The sequence below is a fragment of the Gavialis gangeticus genome, unplaced genomic scaffold (assembly GCF_001723915.1).
Source record: "Gavialis gangeticus isolate Ggan-Ray unplaced genomic scaffold, GavGan_comp1, whole genome shotgun sequence".
NCBI lineage: Eukaryota > Metazoa > Chordata > Crocodylia > Gavialidae > Gavialis > Gavialis gangeticus.
The window spans coordinates 24,007,372-24,034,661 of NW_017728994.1; the positions used below are offsets into that span (position 1 = coordinate 24,007,372).

Sequence of the window (27,290 nt, forward strand, 5' to 3'; positions counted from 1 at the left end):
GGTTCTGGTCCTTACTGAGGAAGACAGAGGCAAAGAAGTTATTAAATATGTTGGTTTTGTCGTCTGGCGTGACAACCAGATTCCCCGCCTTGTCCTGCAAGGGCCCCACATTTCCTGGGGCCTTTTTTCTACTCCCTATGTATTTAAAAAAAGGACTTCTTGTTGTCCTTAATCCAGGAAGCATAAATGGCTTCTGGCTGCATAAATGGAAAAAGATTACTGAGGCTCCTGCTACACATTACATATATTATACAATTAACTGGTTAACTGCACTATAAATTTAGACCAGCCACACATGCAAAGTAATTATTACATGATAAATATTATTATCCAGCTATAAAAAGAGCTAACCAGCTCAAGAGCTGACAACAACAACAATGTAGAGTTGTTACACATTTTCAAGTTAGTGCTTCAAATGTGTAACAACTCTATAACTAGTTTCTATTTAGCTTCCATTTGAATCTGTAGCAAGGGTCTGTAAAAAACTGTCAAAGATGACCCATGTAGAAAAGCAGAGCTGGAAAAGCAAAGCTTAACGTTCTTATTTATGACACAATGCTATGGAAGGCTGTGGTAGCAAGGGCTATTGTGTGCTTCCCTCTAACCTGTGTTTGCCTGAGGCACAAATTCTACTCCAGTTCCACCTCTGATTAAACAAACCTTTCTACCTACTAGACTTAAGCAAAAAATCTTGTCTTTTTTCATTAGACAAAGGGACAGAGAAAAATCCAGTTATCATGCCTGAAGCTTCTTCAGCCAAGAAATTAATCCAACTTCAGCAGAATATATGTAAATACGTAGTGTTAAATAACAACAAATAAAGCACCACCTACTACAACAGCTTTAGTTAAATCCAGCAAATGAGGTTCATACCACAAAAGTCTTACACAATTAAAAATGTCTTGTGAGTTTTAACAGGACAATGTAAAAGTAGTAAAACTGTGCACTAATCATAACCCTCCCCTCAGTTTTGACTGCCTCATCACAAAAACAACACGCTTATCTGGTGGCTACTCATAGTGGCTGCTTTCTGTGGAGATTTAAAAAGAAAGTCAAAGAATATATCAAAATATGAGAATGAGTAATTCGCAAAAAGTAAGAACATGGTTATTTATAAAGGTAATTGAATTTAACATATACACTTGATTACCAAATTACTGGCAGCTAGTCTTACCTCCAGAGAAAGTTCCCGGGCCTGCTTAAAAACTTCCAAATCCTCCTCTGTAACAGTGTCCTTGCTTCCAACCAGAAAAACATCTGTATTTTCTTGTTTGATGCTTAATTTGATTTCAGTATCTGTTATTTAAAACCAGCAGAAAGTTTATTCACAGACATGAAGACCACACATGCCTTAACAGGGTGGTACTCCTAAACAGAACTGCAGGCAATTGAGGCTCCCTTTCTACTTTATACTTGAATTCCTTTATACCTGTTATAGGAACTATGCCTTTTCCCCTCCCTCTGTCATTGAAGAAACAATTCAAAGTGTCTGTTCACCTGTTTCATGCAAGCCTTTAGAGTCTAGTTCAATTATATTAAATGAATTTTGAAAACAACCCGCCTAAATAACTAAGGTGATAGGTTCTACTGAACATGTCCTGGGAAATCTCAGCAGCTATCTCACTATAAAATAAAAATCCAGTGTACCCCTTTGTGCTATCTTAAACAAAAACCCCTTTTAGAAAAAACTTAGAAAACCAATGCTAAGCTAAGAATACATCCAGACATTATAAATATATTTCCTCTTAAATAAAAATAATCAGAAAAAGGACATTTCACAGCAGTACAGATCAAGTGTTGTGGAGACTGCAGCAGGATGGAATTGGTCATGAAAAAGCAATGGAGCAGAGGGAAATGAATTGAAATGCCCATTATTATAAGCACTGATAGCACACAATCATAATGACAGCACTACTGCCAGAGAAAGGGCAGGGGAAAGAACAAGGAAGTAGCATGAAAGTGGCTACTCATGCGGTACTACAAAGCCATAAGCGACGTTATGAAGGCATTTGGGGCTCCTAGTGCCACTACAGATGCATAAATAATAATAAAAAGGTGGTGTAGTATTAGTCAGAAAAAACATTTTGGAGGTTTAGTCAGCATTAGATAAAAAGGTCAAAGTTTTATTGCTTTTGTATGGAAGTGAAGGAAGAACAAGAGAAATAGCTAAGACCTATGTGACAAAATAAGAATTTTGGTTTTGGACGGGACGCAGGTTTGGTTGGCGCTTTGACCTTTGCTTACCATTATCCTGATCAGGTTTAATCCTTCCGTCTGCCAAGCTCCCCTTCCCTGGTGAGGGGGTCCCCATCTGAGGGGTCACTTTATACTTTAATCTGCCTAGAATCCTGTGCTTTTTAAGGAAAGTTGTTCGCTTGAAATGAGCAATTGCTTTAAAAGCACGTCCTCTAGATACACCCCATCCAGAGGCAGAGGAATGAGAAATAAACCTACTTCTAACCTCTTTCTTTCCATAGAAATGGGTATTAGATTTTGATGTGGAAGATAATTCTGGTTTACGACGCATACGTTTGGGTGGTGCATAACTTGGGTGTCCCTTTTTTCGAGACTGTCCCTGAGTAGTATAAATATGAGAAAGTCCATCAAAGAGTCCCTTTAGCTGACTGTTATTAGGAAGGCTACCAACGGAGGGTGCACTTGACTGACTGGAAGAACTTTGGGGAGAGTTAGAAGAGGTGGAAGTGCTGGATTTTTGTGAATTGGGGCTCTGACCAGAGATGGGGGTTGGGGGTAGAAGTGAAGAAGGTGGAGGTTTTAGCTTTTGTGTGGTACCTGTAGCCAACACATGAGAAGTGCATGACTGTTTCTGAGAGACCTTTTTCCTTGGACGATAGTGCTTTGAAAAGTCTATTATTTCACCTCGTGATCTGCGACCATCGGGTGATGGTGTAAAAAACTTAGTAAGGCCATCAATGAGCCCTTTGGTTTTCTTGTTTACTTTAAGTGTAGAGGCAGATATGTAGGTGGAGGTGGTGGTGATTTTGGTGGTGGCACCAGGCCGAGTGGGGTCTGTAACAGGCAATCTGCTGCTTGAATCCTTCACAGATGCAGCATGACCAGATGAAGGTGTGGTACAGACTTTAGTCTTTTGACCCCTACCAGGTGACCCCCTTCCTGTGAATGCATTCATGGATCCTTCATCACTGGTTACAGACCTATGCAAAAATTTGGAAAATAAAATCAACATTAAAAAGCTACAAAAACTGCTGACAAACAATTATATACTCTACACAAATTATAAATGTCATTGTACTTAAAAATCAGGTACTGAATAGTGACCCTTAAAAATATGTATGCATATGATTTACTGAATGAGATGGCAGCTAATATTTATCCAGTTTCTCTGAAGAAAGGAACTGGGGTGGGAAAAGCTTTCAATATATACAACCCCACATCTAATTTTATTAAGGAAAAAAGTGTGTTTCTTTTGTGAGCTAATTCATTAATACACTAGTTTTGAGCACATCAATCACTTCACAGCTGTTAAAATCTATAACATAAATCCAAGAGATACACATATTCTGTGCCACAAAATATACACAGCACATCAAAACACTATTGATTTCAGCAACACTTTCACTAGAAATGCAGACTAGTTTGACCATCATGGTAGCATGGTGACACAATACAGATATTTCTCAGTAAACTGCGCTTTTTGTGTGATCTTACCTATTTACCTCAAGTAAACTTATGCTTTTACCAAAATATTTAAACTTTTAAAAAAATAATGCAGAGCTACAGGTGGAGTGAGGCAATTTATGCATAGAACGATCACAAAACCAAAGCAGCCTCTGTTTTCTTTTTTAAAAAGGGGGGCAAAATGGTAGTTAAGGCAAAAAGTGGAGAGAGGAAAACAGCAAAAAAGCATAAATAAAATAATGATCAAATAAAGCCATAATTGTGTTAGGCATGACATGGAAGATCTTGAAGAGAAGCAGTGAATTTTACTAAGAGTGAGCAGAGGGCATCCTGGAGGCCAACGTTTGCATTAAAGAAAGTGCTGATTTAGCTGTCAGCTAATGACTGAATGAAAAGAAAGAACACTGAAGGGAATATTGAAGAGTGGTGTTTTGTTGAAGTGAATACAAACTGAACAGCTAAGAGTATTCATAGTACAGAAATACATGTCATCAGGAAGCGTTATCAAATTGCAAACCATAATTACATCAAATTATTCCATTCTGTCTCCTCTCCCCAAACGCATCCTTGCATTCGTTTAAAAAGTTAGCTTGCTTATTTTGCAGAGGAAGATTTCCTTCCACAGATTTTGCCTTCTTAATTGAGAAGCTGAAATAATTAATTCCAACAGATTACTTTTAATTAGAGATGGAACAGCCTGGGGCTACCATCTGGTTAGCTGAACTCCAAGGGCCCACCAGCCTTAAAATTGGCCCCTGCTCCACTCCCACTCGTCACTGAATCTGGTTTGCTCTTGAGAGTCCACCTCTTCCTAAAAAATACCATCTTTTTCTCTCAAGTCCTCTGAATCTTTTGATGCCATAAGTTCATGTTTGTAGCTTCAAAAATCTATTGACAGTAGCAGATGTATTAATAACAACCAGCACCCAGAGGTTAACAAGCACCTGGCTTTATTTCATCTCTTGTAGTAACTTGCCTCATCAGAGCTCCATACAGAGGTCCTTTAGGCAGTATCATTTCAATATAATAAGATAGCCTTCTTTTAGACTACATCAAAATGGCTCAGATGTATCAGCAACACTACACACATTAAGGTTAAGCCCATATGAAAAATGGCAGGATAAGCTATCTGCCATAACCTGTTAATGTTTTGAAGGCAGATTCTTTCTGGAGTAAATTCTACCCAGGTAATTGCTTTTCTTCCATTTCCTACCATGACATTAAGATGTAATCCCATTTAAAAGAAACATTTTTAGGTATGTTGTTTAAATTTTAACACAAAAATGGGATTGAGAAGATGGGGGAATTTATTTTCAAGAAATGCTTTAAATTGTTCTTGGGGATTAGCTTGACATCCTCAGGTACAATTAACTGGGAAAGAGATTCTTATACGCAGAACCCTTCAGAGGATTTGCACATTTTTTAAATATAGCATTCATTATGGTTCAAGGCCCCACTATCCAACTTTAAGAGTTGAATTCAAAGGGTTTCTAAATGTTTCCCTTCTGTCTTGACATTGATTTCATTTCTCCTACCAGATACTTCCCTTCCATGAACAGAGTGATTCAACTGCAGAATCCCCAAACTTGGTCAAACACTGTCAGTAGGGACTAGATAATGGCCGCATCTATACAAGATGCTGACTGCGCAGTAGCCCAATACTACTGTGCAGTAGTGTTGCGTGACAAAGACCATGATGTGACACTACTGGGCACTAGTATTCAGCTACTGTGCAGTAGCATCACAAAAAAAGTGTTTGTTGGCACTACTGTACAGTAACTCAGGTTACTGCACATTCATTTAGTACTTATTTATACAAGTACTAAATAAATGCACATTAACAACTGCATAGTAGTGTCTCATGTAAGCTCAAGTGAGTACTATTAGTGGAAGATTTTGTTGGGTTTTTTTTAGTGGTCTGAAACACATCCATATGCTTGAAAATACTATGCTTCCTTAGGGTTTTTAGGCAGGATTTATTATCCATATTTGGTATCATCTGAGTAAGGTATTTCCAAAGAAAAACTTTTAGGAAAGGCTTATGCCTCATCTCATCAGGCCTGAAATCAGTTGCTTCTTCCAAGAAACACTATTTAAGGAGTCATAAGAAGTTTAAGTTAGCCCTACAAGCTTGGCTAAAGCTTGACTGATGTACTGCAAACTGCACATGTGCCACAAGATTTTTTCCTGATTGGGTAACACACATGCTCCATGTCGCTCTATAGCACGTGTCAACATAGTATATCCACCGAACCTAAACCACATCCAAGGACTACAAGACTCCTGAGGACATCTCTAAACTAGAAGTTCTTCAGCAGGTCAGCAGACCTAATGTGGACACAGCTTATACTGGCAATGCTGAAGTTTCACTGGTAGTTATTCTGCTCCACTTCACCTTGTATACGAAACAAGATGTACAGGTAAAGCACAATTCTGGGAGTAAAACTCCATCTACACTCAGGGCTTTTTACTGGCACAGCTATGTTGGTCAGAGACGATATTTCACCCCCCTGAGAATATCAACTGTGTATGTTACTACTCTCTTCCTGTATTCTTATTTAAGTGCAGGGCTATAAAAGAGTTATTTGTGGAAGTTTTGTTTTGTGAAAAGAATGCTTTTACCTAAGCATGGATATTTCTAATATTCACATGAATAGATGTGTCACATTAGGGCAAAATTCACATTAGTATTCCAAGTTTAGACTCATTTAATGAAGGGCCCTTCTTACATACAACTGGCAGCTAAAAAAAATTATTTTAAATTAAAATTTTAAAACTTTAAATTTTAAAATTCCTCTAAAATGCATATGAACAGAAAGATTCATATTTCACAATATGACCCAGGAGAGACTTTGGAAAAAGGGGGAAGGAGAATCCCCATTACAGTGAAGAAAGGAATACACAATCCTCTTTGATCCTCCAGCATTCTGCAGGCCCCCTTCCATACACAATAGTCCTCAAAGTGCAATAGGGAGTCAGATACTACCCTTTCCCTTCCCCATGCTCTCTCCCTTCAGGACATATGTGGCTGTCATTGCCCACTGGTTAATAAATTCCCTTCTTCCCACAACTGGCCCTGCCCTAGTATTTAACAAGTCCAGACAGCCCTCTAATCTCTACCAGAACAGGTGCCTCCCTTACCATCACTTCCTCAAAAACCAAGGGAATTCCCTGCCCAACACTTTCATTAATAGAGTTAATTTTATCAGGCAGTACCTTGCACCCTTCCAGAATATCTAATGCACCTATATCTGAAGGACTGAAAGATCACAGAAAGAGGTAAGGCATCTCCATATACCCTCACCTCTCACATTTGGCAATAGTTGTTGTAACAGGACTGAACCTGACCTATATTTTCCAAGATCGGCCTTTTTTTAAGCTGACACACATAGCCTCACTGGGCTCAGCGTGGCTGCACTAAGCCAGGAGATTGTTTCAGCAATTTCCTGCGGCCTGCTCTGCCACTGAAGAAAGCAGCAGTTGTTTCTCAAGGAATCAAAAAGGCCTCTTTACCTTCAATATGTAGGAAGTCCAAGGAGACAAAATATCTATAGAAAAATACACTGCACTAGGCAGAGCATGATGACAAGGAAACAAGAATGCTTCACTCTTTTCTAACAGCCTCATGCACATCCCCAATACCCACTAAAAGGCCATATAATTTGCCATTCACTTTCTTTTAACTATTGCCTAAGGGAATTTAACTGTTCAGTAATACACACCATACTACATAATTAGGCTCAGCTGGGGATAACTGAAGCATTATCCCTGAGGCAGTGCACAGGACAAGGATAAATAGCTATTAACATCTGGCAACTCATTGGCAGTTTGTCTGAAGTAATGTGTAGATCATACCAGCTAGCTCACTAGGTCACTAAGCCTGGCCTAACCACAAATAACAGAGGAATCATGGATTAGTTTAAATTTACTCTACAGCGGAGACATCAAACATGGCCTGTGGGCTGGATCTGGCCTGTGGAGCTGTATGATCCATCCCATGTGTGCTACTTGGGGCATGCTCTAGCTCCAGACTCATCCACTCATATGGCATGTAGGCTGGACCTGGCACCACGCAGTGGGTACTGTGTGCCCACTGGCTCCAGGACCAGTTCAAATCAGGCCATGCTAGAGCCAGCACAGGGTCAGTCTGGTTGGGCACTGCATACAGGCCATGACCTGTGCTTTGTGCAGTGCCACATCCAGCCCACACACTACATGCAACACAAGCCCCAGAACAGCTCATCACGTTTATCACCACAGATGCTGCATGTAGCATAGGGAGTCAGTCCCAATTCAGCATGCAGACCAGACCAGCCACTCTCATCTGGCCTGAGGACTTGAACGCGTTCAACATCCCTGCTCTATAGTAAGGAAGAAACAGACAACTGGCTCTCCCAAGGTAGGTGCCCACAGTATTACAGCACATGACCACTAAATGGCAGGAAGCTGGTTTGCACTGAGCAAACACGTTAATGAAATTAACTAGGGGAGTGTACATATGACAAGTTCCATGTGGTATAATTACTTCAAGGGGTAACTTTAACCTGTATTGAAGTCATTCACTTTATAGTAGGGCTGTGCATTGTGGGTCCATTCCATTTTTACTATGTAGTAAAGTCAACTTATTACACAGAATATGCACTGCATGTATGCCCTCGGGTAAGGGTGACCAATAATCCTTTATTATTCTCATGCTTTCCCAATTGTTTTGAAGCTGCTCAAGAAGACCACAGACCTCACGGCAATATAATGAAACATGGTAAGAAGCAGAGTTAAGGTTTTATAGGGGACATTATCTTAACTGTGTATTTTGAAGGTTTGATATTAAGAGATTTCTTTTCAACTCATTGGGCATATCTACACAAGACATTTACTGCAGTAGACTAATTAGCTTCACAGTAAACATCTCACATCTACATGTGCAGTTGTATGAGGTCACAGGAAACTAATATTTCAACAGCAGGGTAGTTCTTGTAAATACAAGCAATATCTTGCTGTGGAGCTTTTTACTCTGCAGCACTACGTGTGTAGATGCTGATGTTACTGGTTGGAGCTTGAGAGTGCTTCAGTTCAGGGAACGAGCCCTGTACTGGAGACTGTCATGCTTCAGCTAGCCCCTCTGGCTGGAGCAATCCCAGGCTGGCAAGCTGACCCCCAGTCCCAGCCTTCCAGCCGGGGGTTGCCCTGACCCAGCTCAACATGCTGCAGTCCTGGATCCATGTGTAAATGTGGTGCCCAGGAGCAATAAACTTTGGTTTAATAAGTGTTGAAGTTTATTGCTTTGCCTTAATAGCACGTGTCGATGGGCCCATCATAACCAAGAATTCAGAGGTTTAACTACAGGTATATCTGCTGTTCAAGAGAAAAGAGACACTGCTGGTAAAACAATGTTTTGGGCAGTGAATATATGGGGGCTTTAGAGAGAAGACAACTAGTGAGGGAGGATTTTAGGACACACTTGGACAGGGGCACCAAACTGAGATGAGGAGTAGTAGCATGTGAATGATAGTGAAGCTCTCCAACTCGACAGTGATGAAGCCTATACAAATACCTAAATAACAGAGGAAAGCATTGAGGACATAGATGAGGCGAGTGGACAGAAATATGTGATGGAAGGAGATATGCTACTGTCCTCATTTCCTTGCAGCTTCATATAACCCATTCTTCCCATTCACCATTAATTCAGACTGAATTGTGCTCAGTAGCCCTCCCTTCAGCTTTAAGATATCCAACATGTCTAGGTTAAAAACATGCCTTGGTTGGTTAAAAACAAACAAACAAACAAACAAACAAACAGTCTGTGGAGAAGGGAGATATCAGAGCTGCAGACTCACCACCCCAGCACTGTCCTGTCTAGGGGGTACAAGGCCATGTACAGACATTTAATTTCTATTGGAGAATTGTCATTCTCTTGGTAGAAAACAAAAATGTGTAGATGTTCAAGCTTTTTCTCCTGGAGCAAAAACAGCCATTCCAAGAGAAGAATAACTCAGGAACAACCAGGGTTAAATCATTCCTAGGAGAATTTATCCCAGGAAGCTGAATCCCAGGAGCACACCTTCTCCCCATTTAACTCCTCCTGAGGAACAAGAGGACTAGAGTTGGGGAAAAGGCCTCTGTACTCTCCTAAGTCTGCGGTCACCCTCTTGAGAAGGGTTATGGGGCAGTTGTTCCCCCTCCCACTGACAGGAAGAGAGGGGAAGGGCAGCCCCCGCTGTGACAAGCAGGAGTTCCTGGGGTGGAAGCAGGCAGGGGCTTTCCCACACCATTCTGTCTGTTCAGGTCCTGAGCACCAGGAGCCAAGAGCAGGGAGCAGTGCCCCCTGCCTACTTCCCCCTGCCCCCTCCAAGTTCAGCTGAGTGGCATGGATGGTGAGCCAGACTTCCAAGCCTGGCTTGGCTGTGCCAGCTTTCCCTTGCGTCCCACTGCTGTTCAGCTGAGCAGAGGATGTGGTCATTTAAAAGCCAAAGGGGCCAGGAACACAACATGCAGAGGTTTTCCCCAAGCCCAGCTGCCAGCTTTCCTTTGTTGCCCACTTGACCCACAGCAAAGTGGGGTGAGGCAGGTTGCTGTGCTGCATCAGTAAAGTGCGGGGACCTTCCCACCTTGACAAAATGCCCCTGCTTCACTCTGCAGTGCTCCAGGTCACCATGGGGCTGTCCCAGAGCCTTGCTGCAGTGGCTAAGTGCTCCCTCCTCCCCTCCCTACACATCCCTAGGTCAGTCCTAAGAATGGAAGGTGTCGTGGCTATTCTTCTTTAAGGGAAAACTGGGAGGGTTCACACCCCTGGAGAATTCCTGCCTCCTATCAATCAGCTGACTGGAGGCATGGGGCAGTCATTCCCCCGGGGCTGGCTCCCTCCCAGGTCTGTCTGTGGCAGCTGCTGATTTCCAGCAGCTGCACAACTAACACTTGACAACCTGCTTCTCTTCCCAGGGAAAGGAGAGGACAGACTGCCAATTAATGGGCTCCACTAAGGATGGGGATGGCCCAGAGAACAGTTCTCTAGTAACCCCTGGCTGGAAAGCTTACCTTTGAAGCTCTCCAAGCAGGGACTGGAGAAAAGTCTGTAGAGTCCACATCTTAGGCCAGTGGTCTCCAGCCGGTCAACTGCGATTAACCAGTAGAATCTGGAGCCTCTTGAGGTCGATCCTGGGCTGGGGGGGGGCGGGGGGGTACAGTGGGACTGAGCGCATGCATGCATGCGAGCGCACACCTCCCCCAGCTCAACAGGTCAGTCAGCACGAGAGGGAAGGGGCAGAGGCCTGGGCAGTACATGTAGTGCCGCTCGGGGCACAAAGCCCAGTCCGCAGAGGGAGCTGCCTCTGCCATGCACAGAAAGGGGGGACACATGCCCCCACCCCCAAACTTGGGGCAGCACCAGCAACTGCAGCTCTGAGGTAGGTAGCAGGGCTGGATCAGGCTCCATCCCTTTCCCTGTGCCGGCTATGCAGGGCCTGCCCCTGCTCCAGCCCTGCTACCTTACCTGCTGGGCTGTTACAGACCACTCTCCTAGTCTATTTTTCTACCAGAAGAAATTTCTTCCTGGAGAAATGAATCTCTCTAAAGAACCTAAAACAGATCTAATGATTGGTATCACTTTTGGACATGATATTGATACAACCTTTTATGTTGCAACTGTTACAACTGAATAATCCTGTGGTAATACAGGTGTAGCAAAACTGTTCCAACTTTAACCTTGCTTTATCCAGCGTCAAAGTTAGGGTGATTTAGCTAACATGTGTGGCTACAGGGCATGAAGATATAGCAGTTACAGCCTAATAGCTTGTGTGTGCTTCCAGACAAGCAGCTGCTCCTACCCTTTTAAAGTGGCTAAAACTTAGGTTTGTCCATACCCTAACATAGCCAGGTATCTAGGGGCCCAGAGATAAGTAAGAGGAACAACAGCTGCCTCCTCTAGTGCCCAGTGTCTATTCATTAGCAGAGAGAGCTAGTTAGCTGCATTAGTCTGGAGTCAGGCAAAAGGGAGAAGAGATCTGCATCTTGATAGACTAACTAAATCAGAGATGTATAGTATAATCTTCCATAAGCAGAGGGCTTACTTCATCAGATTCTGGAAAAGGACCCTCTTCACATCACCTGATGAAGTAAGACCTCTGCTGTACATCTCTAATTGAGTTAGTATATAAAGGTGCAAATCTACCTGCCTTCTTCAGTGTCTACTCAAAGAATAACTTTTCCCAGATTAACTCTGGAACCATTTGTTGGGCCTCACAGAATACATTTCAACTGAGAAAAAGAACTCAATATGGGGGCTGATTATAAGATGATGTTGGAGGAACTAGTACTAACTTATTATGGGGTAGAAAGTTGTATTTTTAAACAAATCATATTTCTGCAAATTAAACCTTAGCACACAGCAGCTTCCTGAGTGGGGAGCTACAAAATAACCTGAACGAAAACCTGCAAACCTTTTTGCTGTGGCGGAGTAATTTTAATGTTTGTTATGGATTGTGTGGATAAGTCAGGTATGGTCAACTCAATCCACTGCAGTCACTATTCATTACCACAGTTTGTTTCATTACAGGTATTCAGGACACTATACTATTCATACATAAATTGAAGTTTAAGTCCATCTCTAGATTCCATAATGATTTTTAAGTCATGCAAACTTTTAGTGCATCTTTTGCTGTCATCAGAAGACTCAAAAATACCAACTATAATTAAAGTTATTTTCTATCACATTGAAGTCTTTGCATAATGAGTGCTTCTCTCCATGTGATTTTTTTTTCAGATTGCACTACTGAGCCAAAACAGTAGTTTAATTTTAAATGAACTCCCATCACCTAAAATGCTATCTGATTACGTTTTCAGGAACATCAGAGGAAATTAAAAAAGAAACCTACAACATTCGTTGCTTTAGTTTATTTTTCGGTCGTCCAATAGGTTTTGCATATCGTCGCCTTATTTGGGCAGCTTTCTCATGAAGTAGCTTTCTTCCCTTTTTCTTTGGTCTACAGACCTGGCAAATCCACATCCCTGCATTAAAAAAAAAGATTAATTGATTCAATTGCACACATTCAGTTTGTATGCTATTTATAGTCAAGATGTAACAAGCTATGTGCCAAGTGCTTTAGGCCAACAGGTTTTGTTCTTGCAAAGAAGGTGAAGGACTAAGGGACAGAGGAAGAAGAAATCAGTTTTCGTATTTCACAGCTGAGTGGAAGCAGTTGCTTGTCCCCACCCCCTTCCAGTAACAAGGAACATAGCCACAAGCAGGATTCCTATTCTAAACTTGTTTCTTCTTTCCACTTTCAGACAGGCCTTTTTCTAAGAGGCAGCAGATCAAGTTTTTAATTGAAAAACAAAGTAACACACGAAAAGACTTCTGTTGTCTTCTCAGAGTCAATTTCAGTGTTAATTACCCTCATTTAATTTTTCTGGAGGAATCAATCTGAACCTGTGAAGAACTGTGTAGAGGACACAGTCATTAGGATTATCATACAAACCACTCAGCCAAGAACATAACAGAAGCTCTGTGGTTGAAAACCTCATAAAGGTTCTGTTGTGGTGGTACATGACAACATGCCATAAAGCATACACTCATCAAGTTAAGGGTCACAATTTGCCTAAGAGGTTCCTATTTTTCTGGTTAGCAATCATCCCAAAATTGACAGGTTATCCTTATTAGGGAGGGAAGGCCTTAATGATACTCTGATTCTTTAAAAGCCTATCTATACTATGATATCTACAGTGGAACAAATCATGGAATCATAGGACTGGGGAAAAAACCCACTCATGTATAGTCTACGCCTATGGCCAGATACAAGATGTGCTGTTCCTAAACCAATGCAATACAGCATACAATATTATAGCACTCCAGGGGATTATACCAAAATTTTGATCTTGCAGTGCTGTCTACTAAATCACACTCCTATATCATACTTCAACCAGTAAGGTTCAAGGATTCAACTTCGTAGTCTGTTTAAATGACATTTAGATTCTATTTATGATGCAAGAAATAGCATCTTAACTCTACTGGGGAGCCTTGTATTTTAATAAAGCCCCCCTACACATAGAGATGTGGGTTTTGTGGAATATTCTGAATTGGAAATTCTTCCAATGCCCTAAAAAGAACGTGATCTGATTTAGCATGTTTATTTTACTTATATTTAGTAAACAAAACTAAAAAAGTACCTCATGTCAATTTTATGTCTCAATACCCACAAGTATTTGAATTGAAATATTTCATTAGGAAAAAATTAAATACAGCACACTTAACATGGTTTAAATGTTATATTCAAACAAATTCAAACCTTTATGTAGAAATAAATTATTTTTATTGGAATACTTGTAAAAATGGAAAGATAATACACAATAGCACGTACTTCCCTTACACTGTTTTTTTAAATTTAAGAAAAAAAAAAAAAGGCACTGAAAACTGTGGACACACTAATTTTAGCACACCCAAAGAGCTGTGCATGATATGCCATGGTTGAGGGTCCACTCATCTACTTCAACAGAGTTTAACTCTCTTCCACTGAGGTCACTGCAGCACCTCCAGTTTCACTATCACTATCTGTAAAATCACTTGCACTACTTAATTAGTTTCATTTCAGAATCAAATTGAAGAAAATCTGATTCAGAACTACCTGAACCACATTCTTTTTTGTTAAAGAATGGTTTTACCAATGAGTCTATGGGCAAGGGCAACTTATCATCATATTACATCTCCACTAATTGTGCTTCAGACTGATTCTCCTGAAACAAGAGATTCTGAGAAATAGAAACAAGCTTAGCAGTGCGTTCATTTGTTAGTCTATTCCTCTTTTTTGTCTTGAATGAGCTGAAAGCCTTCCAGTTCCATTCACAGGAAGATGCTGTTGGTGGAATGCTTAGAGCAATCCTGGACAACAGTCGGGTGTTACAGTATCCCTTCTACCACATGAGAGGAAACATTTTCTGCTGCCCTCCAAATGAGGTACTTGCTCCAAAGTTTTTCTTTTGCACAGTACTCGGCAGTGTCTGTCACCACAGCTATCAGCTATTTCGTCGATGTTGGGGACATTCTTAGCTATTACCATAATTGTATTGCAAGCAGTAAATAATTCATCTTCTGATAAATGTTATCCTCTGTATTCAAGATCCAAAAGGTTTGCTGCCAGATGAACTGGATGAGAGCAAAACTCAGATCTCTTAATAAGCATTTGTTTTACTACTACTTTTTTGGATAGAGGTGAAGAAGGCAAAAGCTCAATTAGATTTTCATTTAGTTGTCTGAATATCTCTGGAATATTTGCAAGGCGTGCTGTATTTCCTTCAAGTTTCTTGATAGTGACCTTGAACTTGAACCCAGAACACATCATTGTCAAGAATCTGCTTCTGAATGTTCACAGGAATAATCTAGGATATTGTGTCATCTGTTGAAGCACACTGCAAGCAGTTCTTTGTGAGCAGCAAACGCTTTGTAGCTGAGCCCTATCTAGTTTCTCCTGGCAATAAAAGTGCACTTTTCTTCCCCTGCTTCTCTTTCTGTAATTGCTTCAAAGTCTGATTAGCAACATGATGATTGTTCAATACCTTCACAATCGCTTTGCAGTTTGCCAGTACTGTCTTCATTGTATTCACACTTACTATGTCCTTTGCCAGAAAATTCAATCCACGAGCAAGACAGCAAAATACTATTAAATGAGGATATTTTGGCTTTAATATTTGTCATGCAGCTTTCATGTTACTTGTATTATCAGTTACAAGGCCTTGTACCCTGGAGGGACCTGCACTTTCAATCTCTTCACTCAGTAATTTGGCTATGCATTCGCCTGCATGACAAGAAGATTTGGTAGCAATTGCTTTCAGAAATATTGGTTCAGGTATTGCGAACATAATGTTCAATAAAGGATTTCCTTGTACATCAGTCCGTCCAACTGACATCAGAGTCAGTGATTCTGCTTGATCAATCCTTTGAATAACCATTGTCTGAACTCTGTCACACTCTCTATCTAGGAGAGAACGTGATAAGCGATAATGTGATGGTAACTTATATGATGGGTGAACTAGTTCGTAATGTTCCTTCCAGTATTGGTTTTCAGTTATGGAAAGAGGTGTACCACTTGCAAATATAGCTTGAGCTAATGTCTTATCTGCTTTTTCTTGATCTTCTTTTCACATGCTGTCGGTAAAGTTTGATAAAAAGCTTGACTGTCTTGAACAGCTACTCATGGTGGATCGCATATCTGGTGACAATGATCTTGAAAGCAAGGCTCCTGCTTCTTCCCCCAGACCTGGCAGCTCACCATTTTCATTTTCCATTTTTTGCAAATCTGCTATTTCACTTGAGCTACTACGTTCCTGCAACAAAAGGGGAAAAGATTTTTTTAGCCTTTTGTAGTCTGGCCTCATCCATCGGAAGGAGAAGGAGAAGTGGCAGGGAGCTTGCTTCCCCCCCTCCCTGCCAGAAAGAACACTCTGCTGTTCAACTTGCTGCTCAGTTGCCCTGGGACTGTACAGCCATTGGCCAGAGGACTAAGTTCACTCTGCTGCATTGAAATAGTTAACTATTTATCTATTATGTAATTTTAAAAAAAATTATTGTTAAGCCTAAGCCACTTTGAGTGCAAGCAGAAAAGCAGGATACAAATATTTTAAATAAAAAATTAAAGAATGGTCTAGAGTTGCATTAACAATTTATAATTTTTTAAAACAATATAGATGCTAGCCTACACTTTGTTTGTTTAACATATTAATTTGTTTACTTACATGGGATTCCTGAAGTAGACTTTTCTCAGATGATGTTGTTCCACCACTCTGTTGTATATGGCTTGTACTCTTTCAGGACAGTTTTTACGTGTTGTTAAATGTTTCTTCGTTCTTGTTGCATTCTTAGCATACTCCTGCCTGCAATATTTACATCTACCAATTTTCTTCCTTCCTTCAGTGGCTTGAACTTCATTATAATGATGCCACACACTAGTTTTTTTTCTGATTAGGTATTATTATGACTACTTCAAACCAAAAGCACTAACTGATCTTATTCAAACACTTCCAACTTCCCAACTCAAGAAACGAAATGAGACACTGCTCTGTGTGTTTGCTGATTTTTGGTTTGGATTATTATGTGAGTGTATTTACCCTCCTGTTTACAAATCAATAAAACATATATGTATGTACTTTCTCTCACACTTCCTAGGGATAATCATCTGAAAAACATTATTTGCAACTTTGAAACTGCCAAGATGGCCTAATATTATATTGGCATCCATTCATTGTCACAAATGAATTTTATGAAACAATGAATTTTTATAAATGGAAAATTTCCCATGGAAAAATAAGGCACTGGAACATTTTCCACACCACATATCTGCCTATACATTACGTTTGAGCAATGCAAACGTATTTTAATAGTCAACATTAGGGTTCATAATGCAGAAGGGAGACATAAGCACACCTGACAAATGCACAATTCAGCTATAAGCAACGTAATCAGGAAACTAATTGTTTCCAAGTCCAGAACAACTGATATAAATACACCCTGATGGGATACTTGTAATCCCAAATTTATGGTATATGCTGTACTGGTGATGAAGTGTTTGTAATTTGGGCAAAAATAAAAACAGAGCTATGTCAGCTATCTTTACTAGTCTAACACGTTGACAAAGAGGCCTTGCAGCTTGTCAAAAATGTCTGTGTCAACCCTGTGTAGCCAATAAACTTTCAGGTGTTGCAATCTCTCAGGATGTAGCATGAATTTAAAAAAGCAAACTTATGGAATACCTGAACCTGATGCAACCAAACTTCTGGCACACTACCGTATTTCCAATAAAAATGAACAATTTTGGTAAAAATCATTATATTACATGCAATGGCATAGGAACATATGCTTTGTGTGAGTGTAGTATGGTACTACCTATTATTAGCATCAAAATGCTCTGCCTAATGTGATTTTAATAAGTAGCAGACATTGTACATAATTATCATGCATGCATTTGGTAGCTAAAACCAAATAAAAATTAAATTGCACACAATATGGGTGATGTATCACCTGTCCATACAGCACTAGAAAATGGAAGGCTAGGTTAACTTCTGTTATTAGCACAGTTTAGATAAAAGCAGACGTCCTTGTTCCCAAAGAGTGCATTTGTATCCAGCTTCTACTGTATTAGCATTTGAAACTATTTTAAAGTCAAGATCATATTACTAAACCGAGCTAAGAGTATATAAAAAAATCAAAGAAGCATGCTACAGACTTAGTTTACAATATGATTTCAGAGGAAGGTAGAAAAAAAAGCATCCATTTTCAGTATTATGCTCTGGTAGGTACAATGTTACAGCTAGCTTCTGACACACAGGCCTGGCAACTCTGGCAAACTGATTTTAACTAGCACAACAGGGACAGTGTAAAATGCCCTGCTAACTTACGATTCTTTGAAAATTCATCTCTTCAGTTTTCATCTAATGGCATCTGGAGTCATAACAGTTAGGAAAATTTCAGGGGGACGTTTTTAAACATAGGAACCTGCAGTTCCAAAGCCACACAGTACAGACAGAAGTGCAGCTCCCCGCTGTAAACTAAGAACGCTTTGCAGGAAGTGTTCTAAGTTAAAATGACCCCCCCCCCCAGTGGAAGTCCATTGTTGGTTTCGGGGGGAGGAGAATCTGCAGCCATTTCCCCCTAGCAATGGCCTCTCCTTCTTGTGAGGCTGCAAAGTTTTCAGAATGGGAGGAGGGAAAGGGAGCAGAGGGAGCTCATTCTAGGGGTTCACCAGCCGGTGCTGGAGGATGAAGTGGGTGAATTGGAGTCCCCCCAACTTGGGGCCTGCAATACACTTGCCCCCCCTCTAGCAAGGGGTAAAAAACCCCCAGACCAAACTTCCTCTGCTCCCTTTCACCCTTCCCATTCTGAAAACAGTGACAAGCTGGAAGGCTGCGCAGACAAAAGTTACAGAAGATACTCTGTTCTGAAACGCCTTTATCTGATCCCTCATGCAACAAGGGTTCAAATTTTTCCCTGATTTGGTCATGGCTATAGGCCACTTTCTGTGGCCAGACTGGACGAAAACTGTCACTTCTGTCTGTGCCCACAATGTAGGCATCACCATTCTTGGGAAAAATTACCATCACTATGGGTAAGAAAAATGGTTTTAGACCCATATTAACAATCAGTGAATTTGAATAAGGCTGTAAACAGTAGGTTATTAGGCTTAAGCTCTGTATAGACGTGTCCAGTTCAGTAAAATCTGAGCACAATTTCTGCCACTCTCTCTCTAAACACTCTCTGCACACACTCCAAAAACAATAGACATTTTATACAAACTATATTCGGTATAATTGGCACTATGGACCCATCTAGATAATGTGCAAACTTGAAATGCCACACAAAGTTTGATCCAAATTTCTAATATAGAGTGACTCCAACTTACCCATTCACTGCAAAAGATGTGTAAATTAATAGCAAAACAATCATCATTTAAGAAACAAAGATGGCTTAAAATCTTCACTTCCGGAGAAAGTTTTTAATGAACCAAGCACCACTACAACACAAGTGGAGAAGTACAATACCTATGATTTTCAAACAGCTTAAAAAAAAGTAATAACCCAGAGAAATATCAAGAGACTATCTTTGCCTGCCTTAGGCAAGAGACTGACCAGTGGGAACATCATTGATTTGTCAACAATAAATCTTGGGGGGGGGGGAGGGGAGGGGTAATGAAATTCGGAGTTCAACATGGTTGGGACCACGCAGGTGACCCAACCTAAAAAGCTGAAACTAACACAACAATCAAGAGCCTGTTTCTAATGAAGTCATCAGTATAGGAAGATACCATGAAAGAAGTTATAGTATCACCTTTTGGCATTCGGGAAAGTGGTGGGTCACAGCACTCCATGTGGAACCCTCTATCACAAGAGTCGCAGAAAAGCATATTATCCTAAAATTAGGGAGAGAATGAAAAAAACCCTTAATACAATCTTACTAGAGACTGCATTGATATTTTGCATTTTATCTTGACAAAAATGCACACTCCCTGTAACTATATATATTTTTACCCTTTGGAACAAAGTATTAATAGTTTCAAATGGTAAAGCTAATGTGATAGGCAAACATTTGCAGGGTGAATATGAACAGAACTCAGGATGTTGGGATATTAAAGTACTTACTGCATTTTTGCCTTGGATTCTACATGCACTGCATGTCTTGCATTCAATACACTGCCATCTTAAGGCCTTTACATTTGTTGTTAACTCAGGACAGAATTTCAAACATGATGGGTGCCCTGAAAAACAAAACAGTTGCCAAGTCTTGAGGGTTAACAGAGTTCCTGTCCCTATGCTGCAGCCACTGCAGAACACCAGTTACCAGAAGTAGAACCCAACCAGTATCAACTGGTTTCAAAACATTGTATTATGTTATTCAGTTTCTTTTAACCTTCTCTGGAAAAAATGAAATTGATCCTTAAAATATATCAGTGTAGGAAGAACTGGCAAGTTTGCATTTACTGTAATCGCAGGATGTGAAAAAGTATATAGCACCTAAAACTGAATTGATGTCTTGATCAAACCATTTCCACAGCATATTAAACCACCACAGACTCTGGGCAAAAAGCTTGTCTTACACTTGAATTTGTTCTCTTGAGTTACAGCCACAGTAACTGATAAAAGAGTTTCATAACTGATGAAAGAGTTTAATATGATAGTATTAATAAAACTAAAAATTTTAGAAGTTACAATATTTGTCTAAGCATTCACAATGGCAACCTAATAGTGAATTATATAAATAAATTCTTTTCATTTTAGTCTTTTTATTGCTTACTTTAATGGCCTTACAATATAGACACTTTACAGCAGTAATGATAGAAAATAAATAATGTAAAATATTTATACATCACACACACACACACTTTTGGCTCAAAAATGAAAAGAAGTAACTCTTGACTCCCAACTCCTATAAAATGGACCCCTCTCAATACTGATAGCTAAAGCTGAAATGGACCCCTCTCAATACTGATGGATAAAGCTAGGGCTAAAAAGACTACTGGATTTCCCCTGGATAAAGCCTTTTTTTAATTCTAGGATCCTCCAGAGATACAAACCTATTTTTCCGCCCTAAGTACTTGTGAAGAACAAAGATAACAATCTCCCCAACATGCACATGCACACAGGGCTAATTCAAATTAATCTTCATTCATGGTACACAAAACTGTTTTTATGCCAGTTAAAGCCCAGTACAGTCGGCCCTGATATAAACTGATATAAAACTCTGTTTTTAGCCTTGATGAAAACTACCCAGCTCCCCTGGCAACCCATATTGTAGATATCTCCAAAAGAATGCAAGTTATTATACATCCAAGCAAATGCCATCATTTAAGTGATCCCGAAGAAGCAGTTTAACGTTGTCATGGCTAATTGAGGCATGATTTCAACATTCCTTGATACCCTGGAACTAAAAGCCACGAATAATGAAGCTAAAAAATCCAGACATACTTTTAGGTGCTAGAGAAGAAAGTTCATTATGAATTTATATTTAATTAAGAGCAGAAAGGCATTTATTAATATATTTCACATTATTTAATAGATACTTGCATGCATTTAAAACTAAAAAGATGTTTACCATGTTCACCTGAATCTAAGAAGAGGACCCCCACATACAAAATAGGGGGTGGGGAGCTCCTCATCATGGAAACAACTTAAAAAATTTTCTGCGTCTAGAATCTAATTGTTCAGAGGTCATCTCAAATTCAGAGTCATCTTAGATTATGGTAAATATGGTAAATAAATCATTATAAAGTGTCTGGAGAGAACTGGGGAAAATATGCTAGGAGACTATGTTGCATCTCAAGGCAAATGCAGCTAAAATTTTTGTGAAAATGTAAAATCATTTCTATGGGCTGATGAGCATGAAAATCCCACCAGCTGTCAACTATTTTGGAGTTTAAAGAGCAAAAAATGCTATTAGTTTGTTCTTAATAACACACTTACATTAACAAGCATTAGTAGACTCCATGTTTAACAACCTATAACAACTGAAAAAACAGGTGCAACAATGAAAATATGAATTATGCAATTACAAAGTCATTTTTATAAATTCCTGGCATTGGCAAATCCATTGTTTAAAAGAGTATTTTAGTTCTATGCCAAATTGTTCCTTCCAATAAAGCCTAACAGGTGCTTCATAAAAATCTGCTCATCAGAAGAAAGGGCTTCTAGACGGGCTTGATATTAGTCACCAATACAACACACATGTTCTCATATTCCACAAATCATACCAGATACATTAACAGGCTAGAATGTTATCAAAAGCTAATCACCAGCATACTTCAATACAGATACCCAAACATAATCCATTCACCCTGTGTAAGAACTTTTTTTAATTCAACAAGCAAAGAATCTTGATTTAAATTATACATCTTAACCTCATTTTATACTGCTATCTTAGTTATCTTCCTAAAGAAAAGTTGATTCTCACTGGACAGAAACAACTGACAACAACACTGACCTTCAACTAGCTATAGCTTTTGCCCCTACTTTGACATTTCTTTATAACTAACAGAACACACTACAAACACATTCAAGCAACTACGCAGCTTGACGTATATTTATTCTGATTTGTAATTTAATTTTGTGCTGCTATTACGGTGAATGCTATATTCCTTATTTACTATATGATTAACTCTTTCACTTGTGATTAATTTCAAGTTACTGTTGATGGAAATTGAAATTAACTTCTAGAATTCAGCCAATTAAAGACTAGAAAGTCAGGTTAACCATGCCAGATACAAGTACAGAGTTCATAACTTATTTTACATTTAAAACTGATGTTAAACAAAGGAAGTATTGTCTAAAATTAACTAACTGAACTGATTATTTCTGGTAATAAATATTTTAGAACTAGTACACTTCAATCTCTCCCACCTTGACTGTGTACAAAAACAAGTTTATCACTTCAAATTCTGGTTCCATGTACTGAGCTACTAACTTTCCCAGTTCAGTCATTTGACTGACTTCCTTGGGACTATCAACAGCAGACATGTACTGCTTATTTTTAATTAAAATTATTCTAACAGTGAATTTAAACATTTACAGGTTGCCAGTTACTTTACGAAAGCCTTACTCCTATTCACCCTGGTTTAGTGATCCATTGAATTCTGGGTCTGATATGACATTTTATAGTCAAATTAAGGACAAATCTTTTAACCTAGTTGCTGTATTTTCCTCAACTCTGACTTTGAGAGTTGATATATCTGGTTGATAGAAAATGCTTGTTTATATCAACTAGATATGACAAATCATTTAATTCTTTTATCTCAAGAACCATAAAAACAATTACCATTATGTAAATGACAGCAATAACTATTATCCTGCATATACTGCCAAATTAGATTTTAATGTCAAGTTGCTAATATTTTCTGATCTTCTATTTTGAAATGTTCTATTATGCTAGGCCAGTGGTTCTCAATCTCATTACACTTGAGACACCCCTTGTTAGACTCAAGGCACCCCTTAGAAAATGCCAGCTATTAGCTTTCTCTCATTCCTTGACTACACAAAAATAATAGAGCAATTCTTCTGTAGCAAAGAACTCAGAAAGGCCAGTATTTTTTGACATTATAAATTCCTATTTGAAATATCTTGCGATTCATATGTAGGTCAGTGCACATTAGTGCTAATATTATGCAGCACCCCACAACACCCTTAAAAGGGTCTCACAGTAACCTAATTAAGAATCACTGTGCTAGGCAATGCACATGGAGCAATAAGTGGACAGATAATGGAAGTCAGTTTCCAAATCCTCTTATTATTAGCTCCTACGACTCTTCCAACTTAAAATTGTATGCTTAATCCCCTCCAGATTCATTTTCGAATGTTCCCACCTGTATTTCGTTTCTCTATTACCCTATCTTCAGTGTTCCTACATTACCATTAGGGCTGTGCGAAGCTTCAGTCCCCGATTCGATTCAGCGGAGATATGGCCCGATTCGGTGCCCAAATCTCTGAATCCAAATCAAATCAAGATACCCTTTAAACTCTTCAAATCGAATCGGAGAGATTCGGAAAGATTTAAAGCTGTGTTTATGTCCAAATCTCCAAATCATTCCGAATCTCTCCGATTTGATCGGAAGAGATTAAAGGGTCTCCAGATTAGAATCTTCAGATTTGGATTCACCCGAATCGAATTGGGGACAGTGATCCAGATCAACAAATCAAATCACTGTCCCCAATTTGGGTTGAATACGAATCAAATATGGCCCATTTCTCATACCCCAAGTTACCATCACCCAGGGGCAATTGTAGGATTTGAAAAGGGAGTGGCAGAAGATGTGGCAAATCACCACATATAACAACACCCATTTTTCTCAGTTTAAAGAGAAACTAGAAATTTTACTAATATGCTACAGGACTAGTGCTACAGTGTTCAGTTTAAGATTAAAGCAAAAACAAAGATAACAATTGGAATGCACACTAATTTGCTAGATAATATATTAAGTTTTAAAACAACATCTAACCAACTAGGCCAAAAATAGTCAAAATAATCAAAAAGATATTATGTCATTAGTCCTGTAGTCATTATAGTTAAATGTATGTCTCATTCAGATTCACAAAAGAAAATCTAGTTTTCTTAATCTTCTTGACAGTGCCTCCAATATTTCACTGTCAATCATTTCTACATCTGACAGTCTGCAAGGCTATGAAACAGAAAAGAGACATTACAAGGAACAGCTAACAGACAGAAAAAATTGCAAAAGAAAAGATAGTTTGAATAGTGGAACATGAAGCTCATTAGAAAGGATAGATGTGAAGTGGAGAGAAATTAGCAGGAATCAAGGAGATGGTAATGAACCATGAAGCCAACTGACTCCCTCACCACTGCCCGATTAGAAATGCCCTCCCAGGCAGTTGGTTTTAAAGTTTGGGTGGAACAGGAATCCAAGAGGGGGGTCCAACTGCACCCCTCCTACATCTGGCCCTGCCTTCATCCTCTCCTCTACACTAATTCTTTGATTTCTCAACCTAATTGTCACAGCGCGGGTCCTAGGGGTGGCCATGATCCCCCTAGCATCCCCTTACCATGCCAAGTTTGCTTCAAAGCACCCTCAAATCTCACCCGTCACGTCCTGATCTCATATATATAAAAGGGAGGCTGCCTTTTGTCCTCTTTGACACGGTTTTCTGTTGTACCCTGGCCCCAGTTCTGCACCGGGTGTCTCGATGCACCCCCGCCTCATGGGCTATGCGTGGCTCCAACCGTCCCTTTACCACACTCCAAGCCTCACTGATGTACCAGACGTTCTTTGGTCTTAGCCACAGACCTTGGCTCTCTCTCTGCGCCCTCTGGTGCCCTGGTTTTTCCGCAGCCTTGTCTCTCACTGCGCCCTCTGGCGCTCGTCAATTGCAGCCCCCTTTGCCTGGGACTTCTCACGCCGCCCCCTTTGCTCTGGGGCTCCTCACTGCCCCCTTTGCTCTGGGGCTCCTCACACTCAGGTGGGCTCAGGTGGCTGTAGCCATGCCTGGCCCCAACTCTCCTCCTCAGGGTCTCAAACCCTCACAGGGCTCAGGTGGCCTCGGCCTTACCTGGCCTCTGACTCTCCACCCCTTCTCTGGGGCTGGGGTCCATGTACCCCAAAATGCTACACCCTCTCTGGCGCCAGGGTCCCCACGCTACCGTGGGTCCCCTATGAGGCCTCCTCCAACCCCTAATAGCCTCACCCAAACCACCGGTTGTAAACAGTAAACAAAAAGCTCAAGCCCCTAGGCTGCAACATAAATTCAAGCCACTCGGCTATCACATTAGTCCCGCCACATCAGGGGTGCTCTATCCTTTTCCCAGTCTCAGAGCTATACCTGCAGTCTGACTTCTCCTCTTTGCACTGTCTGGCAGAGCCCCTTCCCCTTTGGCTGCCAGCAGGGAACTGCCCGCCTGGCCCCAGCCTGGGAGTTATATAGGAGCCAGGCCCTGGCCCCTCCAGTCAGCTGACTCCCACCGGTTGCCCTGGCAACCTGCAGCTGGGGCTCCCCACTCACTGCTAGGGCTCTCTCCCTAGCAGTTTTTCTACTATAAGGAGCAGGGCACCTAAGTGCTCTGCAACACTAATGTACATTTACACATACTTTCTAGTATCCAACTCTTCTCCACCACCTTCAACTAGCTATTCTTTTTCCACCTAGTAACTCAACCTCCCTCTGTCCTTTTACTGTCTTGAGCTGACCAGTTTTAAAAAGTGAGCTGGTATAAGATACCATTTTCACTCAGTCTTGTGAGGCCCACTAATTAAGAATTGAGACAGAACATGGCTATTGCCACCCAGTTCTGATGAGCTTCCAATGCACCTCACAAACACTGCCCATCTTTGATGTGCCTTCTGCATCTCACACAGGCCTTGACCTGAAGGTCTCTTCCACCTCCCTGTCACCTTCCACTTCACTACTACAGAGCAGTTTACATAGCTCGAAGGGTTGCTGCTAGGGATGTGAAAGGTTAAACGATTAATCTTAACTGCATTTAACTGATAAGCGAAGGGATAACTAGTTAGTTTACTGGTTATCCTTTAGCTCTGGGCCAGCATAGTCTGGCAGGAAAGGGAAGCCACATGATGCCCCAGCAGGAATCAGAAGGCAGAGGGCAGGCAGAAGGGAGAAGTCAGGAGGAGGAGCGAGTGCAAGGGGTGAGGGAGACTGGTACCCATAGCCTAAGAGGAAAACAGGAGCAGCCTAACGGCTCATCAATTAAACAATTAGCTACTGGTTCACAGGCGCTCCCTCCCTCCCAGCACAGGGCTTCCGGTGGAATGTGTTGTCTGGCTGGGCTTCCCTCCTGCCCACCCGCACCATTCAAAGGGCTCCAGGAGCTGAAACAGCTCCCAGGGACAGCTGTACCTGAGCTGCTTTGTTATCAGTTAATCGTTTAACCAATATACAGGCAGTCCTCGACTCACAATGTTTTGAGTTACAACATTTCACACTTACAACATGTATAAATTGACACCCTGTTTCAACTTTCTGATGTCAGTTTCAACTTTACAACGCTTGGTCCGATGCAACGCCACACCAGTGAGCAAGTTTGCTGAATCACCCATCTCCCTGGACAACATCTGTCCAAACTTCCTTGGACACTTTCTTTAAGAAAAAAGACAAGACTCCAGAAAAACCTGCAGCCAAGACTCCTGAGATGACTCCAGCTAAGAACCCTTCAAAAAGTCCAACCAAGAGCCTTTTAAAAAGTCCACTAAAGTCACCTCGAAGAAGTCCTTCCAAATCAATATGATTGCTATTTACAATATAAATACATTAATGTAGCTATATTACTCATCTATAATTGATTGAGTACAAATTCTGGGTTATTTTTGGTGAAAATAGGGTATTGGGCCTTGGTTCAGGAACCAATCCCCCATTTATAACATTGTTTCCTATGGGAAAATCGGTTTCAAGTTACAACATTTCAATTTAAGACACAGTTTTCAGGAACCAATTGTGTTGTAAGTCCGAGGACTGCCTGTAATTAGAAAAGGTTAAAAGAATATTATTTTAAATAATATTTACATCCCTAGTTGATGCCCGTTCCAGTGTCCTAAACTTATTATTTCCACAGTGTCAGAAGGACAGTGCTATCTTTGAGGATAAATACAAAACTTCTCACAGACCTTGCTAAAGTTATACACATTAAAAGCCACTTGTGATGGAAA

General features: G+C 40.4%; 1 protein-coding gene across 4 annotated transcripts in view; it reads right to left on the minus strand.

Annotated features, from left to right (window-relative positions):
- The window catches only part of KAT6B (lysine acetyltransferase 6B), a 287,405-nt gene that overhangs the window by 69,760 nt on the left and 190,355 nt on the right, over nt 1–27,290 (minus strand). For 2 of the 4 annotated variants that reach the window (XM_019502376.1, XM_019502377.1), the window contains exons 5-9: nt 19,774–19,889; nt 19,463–19,544; nt 12,528–12,660; nt 2,245–3,176; nt 1,175–1,296 (exon numbers count right to left, since the gene is read on the minus strand). In XM_019502376.1, the coding sequence (XP_019357921.1) occupies nt 1,175–1,296; nt 2,245–3,176; nt 12,528–12,660; nt 19,463–19,544; nt 19,774–19,889 (1,385 nt within the window). The remainder of the gene's footprint in view (nt 1–1,174; nt 1,297–2,244; nt 3,177–12,527; nt 12,661–19,462; nt 19,545–19,773; nt 19,890–27,290) is intronic. The other 2 variants (XM_019502378.1, XM_019502379.1) reach the window with 2 other exon arrangements.